Source organism: Phyllostomus discolor, chromosome 13 (genome assembly GCF_004126475.2).
Source record: "Phyllostomus discolor isolate MPI-MPIP mPhyDis1 chromosome 13, mPhyDis1.pri.v3, whole genome shotgun sequence".
NCBI classification, from domain to species: Eukaryota; Metazoa; Chordata; class Mammalia; order Chiroptera; family Phyllostomidae; genus Phyllostomus; species Phyllostomus discolor.
Window position 1 is genome coordinate 10,334,806 of NC_040915.2, and position 12,481 is coordinate 10,347,286.

Consider the following 12,481-nt stretch of genomic DNA (forward strand, 5'->3'; position numbering starts at 1 on the left):
TTTGTATGAAGAAGACAGAAATATTTTCATACATTCAAGGACTAATTCAAAGAACAGATTCCTTATGAAAATTTGTGGGAAAAAGCCTAAAACTCAAATTAGTGATAAAAACTAAAGAGAATAAGCAAAACCAGTCAACAAATAACCCTACCATCTGAAAAGTGCTAACAACTGTCTTGGGCCAAACAGGCCCTCAGCACCTTAATAGAAGAATTGTCTACAAATTATCTATAATGAAAATACCAGCTATGAAAACCTATGGTCTACAGCTAAGAAACTACTCTGGGAAAAAATTTAGCCTCAACTATATACTTGATAAACAGAAAATAATAAAATGTAGAAGTTAAATGAAAATTCCAGAACTGGTTCTGGGTCAGGGACAGAGGCAGTGGGAACCCAACAAAAAATAAACTGACTTAAGGAAATGGGAGAACGGCCACAGAGCTCCTGGTGGCCACGGCCTGCTGCAGGCCGGGCGGCTTTCTCCAGCGGCTGCCGGCGGGGACGCGCCCAGGTGCTCTGGAGCGGCCAGGTGGCCCGCTCTGTCCTCCAGTCACTCAGGCTGAGCCTGAACCTGGCTAAAGGCACATGAGATTCAGGAACTCAAGCCCAAATCTGTCATGAAGCGTAATGCCGAGCCACTACAAGCTTTCTACTGAAGTAAAAAACGTGACTGTTACTTAACACCCGTGTGAAGGAACCAGCACGTGTGAGTAGGAAAGGGAAAGAAACGAGGTACAGAAGCTGAAGACAGAAAACCGTAACTACTCTCACAGGGTATGACGGCAAACCCGAAAACCCAAGGAAATCCACTGGGGAACCACTCACGCAAAATGAGGATTCAGTGAGGTGGCTGAGAACAAAATTAACATGGAAACAGCCACCAGTGAGCAGATACAATGGACAGTGACTGATCTCGGTTCCAACGGTAACCACGAGGGGAAGTGCTGTGCTGGTGGGAACTAACTGGGCGGCCCGCTGGCTGGTAGGTCCTGTTCCTGAATAAAATGGTTTGCTATTCCACAGCTATCACCTCTCTCTAGATTAAATGTTTGCCTGCCTCCAAAAAAGAAACAGTAAGAATTTTTTAATGGAATAAACTGATTCTGAAGCTCAAAAAGCTAACCATATAAGAATATCCAGGAAAGCTCTGAGAAAAGATTGAAGGCAGGGGAGGTTGGCCCACTCGATGGTGAAGTGGACTGTGAAACAGCTGCTATTTAAATGATTTAGAACCGATTTCTGAATAAATAGCTCAGTGACAGGGCGAGCATCCAGGAACAGACAGACAGAGAACTGTACTTAGTGTATAGTTTTATGTACGCTAGGGAAAGCATTTCACAAAGAGGCAGAAAGATGGGTCAGCCAACAGCTGTCAGGAGAGCAACTGGACAGCCGCCCGGGGAGCGTGGGGGCGGAGCAGGGGCTGTGCCCCACTGGACTGCACACCAGAAGAATGGAGAGCGGTACAAGATTTCGATAACCACTCACAAAATGAACCCCAAAAGGTTATGAAGAAAACTGCTTGACCTCCTAAAGTGGGAAGCTTAATAATGTAAGCTTTATGGATTCTAAAGGCCATAAAGTAAAAGATGGAGAAATCTAAAAATTTCTCTCTAGCAAAAATGCAGCCAAACTTGAGGGGAAAAAATTGCAATACAAGAATGGTATTAATATCCTCAGAGAAAATTCCTATTAAAAACAAAAAAACCCACAAGAACAGAAAAAAAAAGAAAAACCTAGACATTTCAAGGAAAAGGAAACTCAAGAGTGTCTCTAACAAAGATGTTCAACCCAAGTCGTAATAAGAGGACTGAAACGAAGCCTAGAAGGAACTACAGTTTCTTGCCCCCAGTTTGAAAATGATTGCAGAGTTTGGGAAGGCCATGGAAACATAGGTATGCTGTGTAGTTTTCATGGGAATAAAAACCGTTAGAACATCTCTGGAGGGCAAATTGGAAACATTGCTGAAACTAAAAAATGCACGTGGCTTTTGACCACTCATTCTGCTTTTAGGAATGCCCCTTACAATCCTATAGTGTGCACCTGCACGCTCCCTGAGTGCCCTTCCGGGATGCCTGCCCATGCTTTCTGCAGGGCGTGTGCCATCTGGGCACACGCACACACACCCTCAGTGTAAACACTTCGGCATTAGCACCCATCTTCCTTTCCGGGTAGGCTCCGACCGCCATGCTGACCTGATCTGGGCTGCAGCAGGTTTTTGGGGGGAAGGAGGCCAATCTCTGCCGGTCCTGTGAGTTGCAGGCCACCCTACATGGGCACACCCCCCAGGAAGCTGAGACAGAAACAAAGCCAGGCCCGAGACCCCTCAGGGAGCCACAGAGCCCCTGCTGGATCCCCGGGAGGTTGCACAAGGGCAGGCCCCCCCACCCCCCCGACGGTGTGTCCCAGCGGGTCCCTCGGACCCTGCCTTCTTTCTGTCTTCAGTTCGCTGGAGTTTATTTACAACCCGAGTGTCCTCAGACACTGAGGACCTGAGTGGCTAAGACACTCAGTGCAAACCCTTTCTCTAAGGGAAGCATGGAGGACCATGTGGCAGTAGGGGTTACGCGGTGAAGGTTTCTCTACCCGCTTCACAGATGAAAATGCTGAGACACAATGTAGTCAACAGAGTTTCCCAAAGGAAGATGGAAATAACAGACTCCCTGGTCAGGCTCTTGGGTCTCCCAAAGTACCAATACTGTGTTAAGAACAGAAAGAAAGTAAGAGAGAAGCACCTTTGGGCTCACCAGTAAACGGGATGGATGCTTTCTGACCTGTCTGCCTCCCCCGTGGGTGTTCGGCCGCACGGTTGCCCCGCCCACCCGCCTCACCTGCAGGCTTCTGGAAGCAGTAGCACCACTCGTTGTTGGAGAGCTTGCCGTCCTTGAAGGAGTCGCAGGAGTTGAAGAGAGGCTTGATGCAGGGCTCGTACTTATCCAGGTAGATGGCATTGATCTCCGAGTGGTCCAGCAGGAGGTCGTAGTTCATGTCCAACTTGTTGAACATCCAGCCCAGAGAGTCTTTGCAGATGGGCAGGATGCTGGTGTCAAACCCTGCCAAGGGAAAGGCTCAGGTCAGCTGCCACCATGCCCAACCGGCTGTCCCTGCCCTGAGGAAGCCCAGGGCCCTCCCGGGCCCTCCTTCCCGAGACCCTTCCCTTGAAAGGTTCACCCTCAGTGGCCTTGCACTAAATGTTGGGGGTGGGGGTGGGGGGTTAAATGAAACAATTTAAAATGTACAGAAACCGAAGTCAGCATTTAAGGAAATATGTTTGACGGGAATAAATCCCCAATGCTGATTTATCTGTAATGTACTGTATTTTGCTGGGTACCATGTGTGCTATTTTTGCCCAAGTTTTTAAGGGGAAAATAAGGATGTGCATTATACATGGGTAGTGCTAATTCCATATCTGTAACACTGTCTTTAATTCTTTTATTTATGCTTATGCACGAAAAGTATAACTCTAGAAAGCAATAATAATATCCGTATGCAAAATAATACTCTGGAGTACGATAATCAGTTTTGTTTCTAAATATAAATAAATAAATAACTGAATTAAAGCTATGAAATGAAATTTCTTTTTTCTGAAAGTTTGGGCCAAAACTGTGGGTGCGCATCATACACAGAAGCACATTATACACAGCAGAACACACAAGCATGGGTTTTCACGTACGTGACCTGCTTGAACAGGGTCTGCCTGAAAGGAAGAGCACAGACCGTAAAAGGATGAGTGGATGGTCCTACAAACTGTACTTTGTTAGGAAAAAATATGATCTGAAAAGTGAAAACAAAGCCACTTGTGCAAGGATGGCAGTTGAATGCTGCAGCTGTGTGGCGCCAGCAGGAGCCCGGCTCCCACCCCGAAGCGCGGTGACCCCGGGCGGCCTGGACACTGACGGGGACACCCCTGTCCCTCCCTAGGGGCTTCTTTTCTGCCGTGCCCTCAGGAGGCACGGGATACAGAATCCAGACGGACTCTGACAATATTCCTTTCTCATTTCCTGGGAGCGGAGGGGTTAGTATTCTTAAAGAGCTACTAGCTGCCACAACGGAGACCGTGGGCACTCGAATAATGACTCTCAGAACGCTGCGTCCACTGCAGCTGGAGCCCAGGGGGCCGGCCCCAAGCCAGAGCTGGGCTCTGCCCCCCAGAGCTGGGCTTCCGCCCACAGTCCAGTTAGTCCACAAGCTGGACTTCTCTGGGGCTGGTTTTACTTCCCAGAAAAAGGATAAAGGTTTGCTTTTGTCTTACTTAAGACACACTCCTCAGCACTCTGTGCTTAATTATCTCCTGGGACCCTTGGACCAGCCCTGTGAAATGCTGCTGCACCCTCCCCGCTTCATCCTGGGTGTGAAGGCGTGAGTGACTTGCTCAAGGTCCCACCACTGTCGAGCTGGGATTCAATCCCAGGTGGCCAGTGCCACCCCGAGTCTACAGTCTGCCCCTCCCAGGGCTGGCCCTGCCTCACGGGATGTGTGACACTCCTGTCCTGAGGGTGTCCGGTTGGCTAGGGTGCCCTGTTTGGGGACGGGTGGCCATGCAGGGTCCTGATGGGGTCGCTTGCCTTGTCTACATCACCAGGAACGCCTCCCTACTCAGTCTGTAGGAAATCAGACAGAGCCAAGTACTGCCCCCCTTTCTAAAGCAGTTTTTACCAAGGGGTCTTTGCTAGTCAACAAGGCACATGCAGGACCTTCTCCGAGCTCTTGTAGAACCCTGCACTCCCTACTCTCAAAGGCCCCTCGTGTGCCAAGCCCGGGCGGGCACCTGGTCGGTGCTGCATAAAGTATTTGTTGAGAGAGGTTTTCTAGCTACTGCAAAGTTGACCCCTTAACACATAAAAATCTTTCCATTTTAAATTCGTTCCTTTTGGTGTCTCAGAACACACCTTGGATCATTCCCTTTCTAAGAAGGGGGACTCTGGACAGGACTGAGCTGTGACTGAGCCCCCTGTGGGATGATGGCATCTCCCCAGGGCCGCAGAGTAAAGGAAGCAATTTACTCAGACCTGAGGTGGGTCCCCACTTCTGCACAGCATATCCTGCTCCTCGATTTCAGGGGCTGGCGCCGTTCCAGCGCACGGGAAAGACAACTGACCGCCACACAAGTGCTGGCTGGGTGGTAGTCTGAAGGTCAAGACCACTTCACATCTACTTGGAAGTTCTAGAAAAGACGCTCCTGCATCTGATATCTGGGGCGGAGGGGGGAACAGAGCAGCCCTTCTGATGGGCCCCAAGCACGCGGGACGTCTAAGGTCCCACGGCCTCCCCTTCAGGGCTCCTGGACTGACCGACATCAGCATCTCTGCCTCCTCTGGCCTCCAAGCCTCACCCCTTCTATTCCCTTCACGCCAGGGGCTTCGGGACATCAAATCTAAAGGCCTCGTCGGGGACTGAGCTTGTGTCTGCCAGAGGGGAGGTCATTCCCCGGCTGCCCCATCTGCACGTGGACCCTCCGGGGACCAGAGAAGATTGTCCACAGAGCCCCAGGGTCCAGCTGCTCCTGGAGGAGCCCAGGGAAGAGTTTCCCTAGACCACCCGTGACGGAATGGTCCACAAGCTCCCAAGGAAGGCCCAGCAGGGGTGAACAGAAGGCACCTGACTCCCCCTCCCCACAGGCACAACCACACTTCGGACACTTCGATTGGGGAGGCAAACGTTCTCTCCCCCTCAAGGCGGAAGATCCAAACTAGGGAAAGGACTGTCCCCTATATTCCCTCCTAGTATCGGGGCTCCATGCAGCAAAGAGTAACCAAAAATTAAGGGGATCATTCTTATTCTGGCTGGAGCCCGGATGCCGGTCAGACTCAGAATCCCAGCGGTCACAGAACCCCGTGAACCCGCCGGCTCACCCGTCCCATGCGGGCCGGCCTCAGCGGGGAGAAGTCTACCGCCTGTCAAGCACAAGGACGAGGACCCGCTCTGAGTGCTCTCTCTGGTCCGCGAAGAGGCTGCGCGTGGCCGCTGCCGGGCAGTACTGGGGTGGGGGCCCTGCCTGGGGGTGTCCGTGGAAAATGAGATGCGGCCTGACAGATGTTCACAAAGATTATCAAAGATGTTTGTGTGATGCTGTTTAAAGTGGCTGAACACCAGGAATAACTTCAGGGCTCCAAAAACGAACGTCTACTTGTATCAATCATGTCACACCCATAACCTGGGGTTCTGTGCAGCTGTTACAAAGCAAGACGCTACTCTGGGGCGTGGCTCTGGGGCGTGGAAAGACAGCCGCGGGATGTTGTTGAAATGACGAAAGGGGGTCAGAACACAGTCCACAAAGTGTGATATACACACGCACATTTTTTCCTATATGATGAGGGAAAAGAAGTATGTATCACAGCATGCTTCACAGGTGTTAAATGGTGGGTTTAGAGCCCTGGCCAGGGGCTCCGTTGGTTACAGCGCTGCCCTGACACGCCGAGGTTGCGGGCTCGACCCCCGGTCAGGACCTGTAAAGGATCAGCCGGTGCGTGGAGCAACAAGCCGATGTCTCTGTCTCTGTCTCCCTCCCCCTCCCTCACTCCCTCCCTTCCTCCCTCACTCTAAAATCAGTTAAAAAATTTTTAATGGTGGGTTTATAGATTTTTGAACATATTTATATATATATTTTATTCCCCAAAAGGCCTCTACCAGACATATGGTAATCTTATAAAAGTCCAGTTGACCTCTGAACACTGAGGGTAGGGGCACGGACCACTGCACCCAGGAAAACCCGCAGGGGCCCAGCCGGCCCTCGGCTGGCGCGGACTCCCAGGCACAGACCCAAAACGCGTGTGGGTGCGTTGTTATGCTGTCTCGATTCTAAGGCATCTCCCCTCTTCTATATGTCAGTACTTCTGAAATCTTAAAATGAAACACTGTTATTAGTGGGTGTATTCAGTGTAGTGTCTCCTTGCTCACCCCACGTGCTAGTGCTGACTCAACAGTGTTTGATGCCCGAGGAACCTGGCATTTAAAATGAAATAGATTAGCAAGAGCGCGAAGGTCTTACTGCCTTGGGCCGCGTCGGGGCTGGTGGGCTTGATGACCCTGTTGGCATCCTCGTGGAGGGCTCCGAACCAGTCCTTCAGCCGGGAAGCGAGGTTCCTCAGCTCCTTGTCTGTGCAGGCTGCGGGGAAGCAGAGGGGAGGCGCAATGAGCCCTGGGCTTTCTCCTCTCATTCGCTCTGCGCCCTCACAGTGGGGTGCCATCAGCAAAGCCTTGCCCAAACACGCCTCCCCCTCGGGCCACAGTGCAACTCCTTACCCCCACTCTGATACCCGCCCCAAAGGGGTAGGACAGAGAGCCTCGACTCCCGGGGCAGGCTACGTTGTTCGGAACTGGACTTGGGCCGCCTCCGAGCTGGCAGAGCAAGCTGTCCTGGGCTCACCGTTGTGACCCAGCCTCAGAGGTCGTCTCAGAGGCCTCCCGCTCACCCGACAGAGCCTGCTCTTGCAGTCTGCCAGAGGAGATGACATTGCCCACTAGACTCATAACAAGACATTAACACTCAGGAACAATTAATGCTTAGGGAGAGTCTGCCAAGGACACCGAAAGGTCCTGGGAATAGCAGACTCTCAATTTTGCTTTAGCTCAAGGTTTGGGTTTGTGGATGTGGGTTATTTTGTTTGCCTTTCCACAGGCGGACCTCACTTCCCCCAGACACACAGAGCCTTCCCATGGAAGTGCTTTCTGTCTGCAGCCCACCAGTGACTATCCAGGTCATGTTTTAAGTAGGACAGGGTGACCGGGACCAAGGAACACTCCTTCTGAGAACAAGGAAGTCTGGGTGGGTAGGGGGGTTCAGGCTATCTGAAGGGCTCGTGGAGCACTGAGATAGGACTTGAGGGAAGAAATCCAGAGGGGTGACCATGGACCAGAGGAGGGGCTGACGTTCCCTAGCTCCCCGATTCTTGCCCTAATTCTAGGTGCTGAGGATCTTGATAGAGGGCCCAGGCAGTGAGCTGCTGCTGAGACGCAGAAAAACCAGCAATGGAGTTAGTGACCTTGAGCACCTGGGACAGAAATTAGAGGCCTGCTGGGCCGGAATCCCAGTGAGGAAGAAGGGGCAAAGAAGGGAACCCTGCAGCTTCCAAGCAAAAACAATGATATGACACAGCCCAGTCCTGAGCCCCTCCTGGGGCTGCCCACACAGGACGCAGGTGAGAGCCACAGTCTCCCAGTGCAGGGACGGCCCGGGCTCTCTGTTGGAAGACATGGGCCCTGAGCTGACAGGCGACCAAGCTCCAGGCCAGCCTTCAGGCAGCGCGGGCTCTTGCTGACTTGAGGTGTTGGCCCCTATTTGCCTCGCAAAGGGCAGGATGATGCCTCTCCAGAACAAAATAACATCGTCCAGGTCCTCTCCTCATTCTGACAACCTGGCACCTCTCCCACCCTCCAGCTGAGGCAAGCAGACCCAGGCTGCAGCCTGCAAGCTCAGCCCCCCACACCTGCTGCTTTCCTCCAGCCAGGATCCAGACCCAAACCCCACAGAGCATGGAGCGACGGGGTGGCACTGCTGAGACTCAAGCTGTCAGTGGCCTCGCTTTCGGCAGCCAGAACAGGACCCGGCCAGGAAACGGTGCCGGGAGCTGACCTGCTGGGCGGCGGCATCTGGCAGCTCCGGGCCCACGCCGCTCGGCAGGAAGCCCGCTGTGCCACGGACCGTCTTGGTGACCCAAACCAGTGGCCAAACCACTCAGTGACTCAGTTCCCTCATCTGTAAACTCAGGACATCATCACGTGACATGAATTAGACAAGGTATGCAAATTGCTGAGCAAAGCACATGGCATGTAGTGATGGTATTCAGCAGGTGGCAGCTGCGGTTTTTCTTGACACTACTAGTGTTGTTCTTGACTTTGAGCATTCCCAGGGGGCACACCGCGGCACTCGGAACAGCAGTAGGACAAAGGAGGCCGAATGAAGTGGGCTTTGGCCACATAGGACCTAGGTGGAGACGGACGCCACTCACCAAGTGTGGCGGTGTGCGTTTTATGTACATTTAAGTCAATTACAATAAAAACGGAAATCCAGTCCCGCTGTCACACCCACCCCACTCCCAGAGCGCCACAGCCATGCACACATTGTGGGGACCCCCTGCGGCCGGCGCAGGTGACACTGCCCTGGGCAGCGCTGGCAGAGTGAGCTCTCCCTTTGGGGATTCCCCCTTTCACCAAGACACCCTCACACCCCAGGCTGCGTCTCCACTCCTTCCCCTCAGTCTTTGCAGGGGGCCAGGGCGGCCGAGCCTGCTCAAGCCGGGAGCCGGCACCTCACACTCAGCTGTGCGCGCAAGTGGGAGGGGAAGGAGTTTTTTTTTCCCTGACACCGTGACTCACCGCTTTGCCCGGGTGCCCGGCCTGCCTCGGGTGCGGGCCAACCCTGTAACCAGCTCGCTCGCCCCAAGGCAGAAACTCTGGGGCAGATAGCACCCACTTCCCTGACTTTTCGGATGTGACCCAGAACCAAACAGGAGAGGATGTGGTCTGCTGTTCAGAGGGGATGGGATGCGGACCCTGTGGGCAATTCCGAGTTTGAAAATGCAACACTCGTAGCATCAGCATCTCCTCAAGGGCCGAGTACACCAACTGTTCTACACGTGCTCTAAGCCGAGGACACCGCCACGGCGACTTGCTGAGGTGGTGCAGCCCCACGTGGCCCTGCAGGGTAGATCAGTCCGTCACACGGAAAGACGCCCAGCAGGTGTGCAGCGGGCGGTCTGCATGTCCAGGAGACCGCTGGGTCCCCCGGGCTCCCCGAGCACGCTCCGGGCCCTCAGCCCTGAGTCTGTGCTTCCAGTGGGAGGGCACGCAGGACGCCGTGGCTCATGGCTCGGGTGGGGAGAGGCCTGAAAGCCAGGATGGAGTTGGGCGCGTCCTGTGCTCCGTTTCGGGGCCCTGTCTCCTCACGCTGTCCCCAACCGAACAGTCCCTGGGAGGAGAGGCCAGGCACGGTCTGCCTGGAGCCAGACGCGTCCCGAGAAGGAAGCGAGGACAGCAGCCCGCGGAGAGCGGTTTGTCCACACGAGGGGTTCCAGCCACAGCGCAGTGCGAGGAAACGCTTGCCTTTTAAAGTGCCTGCCATGGCGCCTGGTGTGGGTGCGGACTGAGGGTGGGTGCTCTCAGGAAGGGGGCCCACGGGGTTCATCCCACATGCTCAGTTCCTTCCTGGGGAGAAGTAACTTTTGTGGGGAGAAAACCATAAAACCGTGTCCACCTGCCACGCTCGCTCTCTGCCCCGAGGTGGCCACCCCTGCGATTTCTGCAGGGGTGTGTGACGGCCTCTCCTCCCCTCCTGCTGAGAGAAGCAGGGTCTCCTCGGAGCAGAGGCGGAGCTGCCCTGGGGGAGGATCTGGTTCAGACCGACCCCCTGCAGGCCAGGCCTCCTGGGCCCCCCACTTCCCGTCAGGTTCCCTCCTGCCCCCACCCGGGCCTGGTCTCACTCGCACTCATCTGCCCAGTCACCCCATCCAGCAGCCTGTTCCTCAGTGTCTCACGTCCACCTCCTATATGAGTCACTCCCCATCTTTCCCACACAGCCTCAGGCTCCTCCTCGTGGCCGCCTGGGTGTGGGCCGCATCTCTGACCCACAGACCCTCGACCTCAGCTTCCTCCAGCCGCCGAGAGTGGCCCTCGGGGCCGACACCTGGGGACCGCCCCGGATCCCTACAAACCCCCTGCTTCTTGCTGTCTCCACGGACAGTCCCTGTCACCACCACCCCCTGTCCCACCAGCTCCGTGGCCTCCAGTCCGTTCTTGTTCCCCGAATCCCCTTCCCCGTCCAGCAGCCAAAGCAACCTGTCCCAAACGGGCATCTGGTCATGTCGCTCCCCCACGGGGCTGCTTCCGAGGCTCCCAGCCACTCTGCAGACAGGTCCAAACTCCGTGGTGCAACCTCAGGACCCACCTGAGGCGGCTCTGCCACCTCTGGCCTGTGCTCTCTGTCCCTCCCAAACCCTGTTCCCCTGGACCTCACCTCTGTCTCACTAATGCCGCTTTCTCATCAGCCCTCTCCTTTAAAGCTCTGCCCTCTTCAACAGCTCCCTAGCCCCCACCTAGGGGAGCTTTCCTTTGCAGAGGCTTCAGTGTCCCCTCCCTGGACTGTGTGTGCCACCCAGCGACCGACCGCTCACCCACACCTGTCTCCCGCCCGGGTCACACCACACAAAGCGCGCCCCACTCCAGCCCGCCCCCAGCCTCTGACGGGGTGTGAAGAATGCTCTGGATGCTATTCACTGAGCACAATAACCATCTTGTCACCGTCTGTAAACTCCCATTTGGCCACCTGCAGAACGGTGTAATGAAGCTTAGATCAACCACCTTTAGGGGCTGGCCAGACTCCCCCGCACTGGCTCTCCGCACTCACTGTCCATTGGGATGGACACAGAGTAGTTGTTCAAAACACATGCATTCAAAAAAAACACACTGGTCCCAAACTCCCTGAGTCCCACAGTGATCGGGCGGCAGAGACGGGTCTGGCCCGGGCTGTCACGCCGCTGGGCTGGCCCTGGTGGCTGGACTGTCTTCCTCCATGGGCTGGGCTTACAGGATCCAGAGGCAGTTAATGGACTAGGTCTGTGCCCTGAGCTGGAGAAAATGACAACCTCAGGCCCTCACGTGTGAAGGGGCTTCTGCCCCAGATGCAGGGGAGACAGCCAGCCGAGAGAGGACAGACGAGCAGGCAGCAAGCAGGGCTCCTGCCCTCACTGGCGCGGGCGGCCCTTCCTCTAGCTCCCAGAGCACAGCGCAGCCACAGGGACGTCCTTAGCGAAAGGTGGGGTCCATGGCATGTGACTCCAGAATGAGCAAAAGCAGCTCCCTCCCAAGGACAGCAGGGTGCAGGGAGAGGAGGACCGGGTGGCGTGGGGCTCTCCCAGTGGGCACTCACTGCCCGGGAAACAGGAGCAAGGTGCAGGGAGCAGGTGTAATAAGGCGCAGGCAGGCGGTGCTGGGGAAGGCGTGTAAATAGCCCTGGGAAGAAAATACGACCGCCTTTTCCACCTGGAACACCCCCCGCCTCACCCCCGCCAAAGCCTGGAGCTGTGAGGAGCATTAAGCCAGACTGGACCTGAGTGCCCAGAGCAGCCGCAGCGCAGGGGACACCCTGAGTGACCCAGCGGGCGGGAGGAAGGAGGACGCACTGCTGCTGCTGCTGCTGCAGGGCAGGAAAGCTGCTGCAGGGCCAGGCAGCCCGGCTGAGGGGTCTGGGGCAGGGAGGGGGCTGCTCTAACCTATTGGTTTTTGCTCCTGGGGAGGTGAGCCAGCCTGGACACCAGCTACTGGTCAGCAGAGAGGGTCGCTTCCCAGCTGAATGAGTACACACAGCCTGGCTCTGCCACCCTCGGGCCCGTCACCCCAACTCCCCAGCTCCTCCATCTTCCTTCAGGCAAGTCCAAGGGCTAGTGACAAGCAAGTGAGGCAGTCGCTTCAGACCAGGAAACCCAGCTTCTTTGAAGAGCACTCCCCAGGGCCACAGCTGGGGCTCTGAGCTGGCCTCTGACAG

General features: G+C 55.2%; 1 protein-coding gene across 3 annotated transcripts in view; it reads right to left on the reverse strand.

Moving 5' to 3' along the window:
* Positions 1-12,481, reverse strand: part of SPOCK1 (SPARC (osteonectin), cwcv and kazal like domains proteoglycan 1) — a 459,872-nt gene that overhangs the window by 12,671 nt on the left and 434,720 nt on the right. For all 3 annotated transcript variants that reach the window (XM_028528572.2, XM_028528573.2, XM_028528570.2), the window contains 2 exons: positions 6,992-7,108; positions 2,835-3,056 (listed from right to left, as the gene is read on the reverse strand). In XM_028528572.2, coding sequence (XP_028384373.1) covers positions 2,835-3,056; positions 6,992-7,108 — 339 coding nt within the window. The remainder of the gene's footprint in view (positions 1-2,834; positions 3,057-6,991; positions 7,109-12,481) is intronic.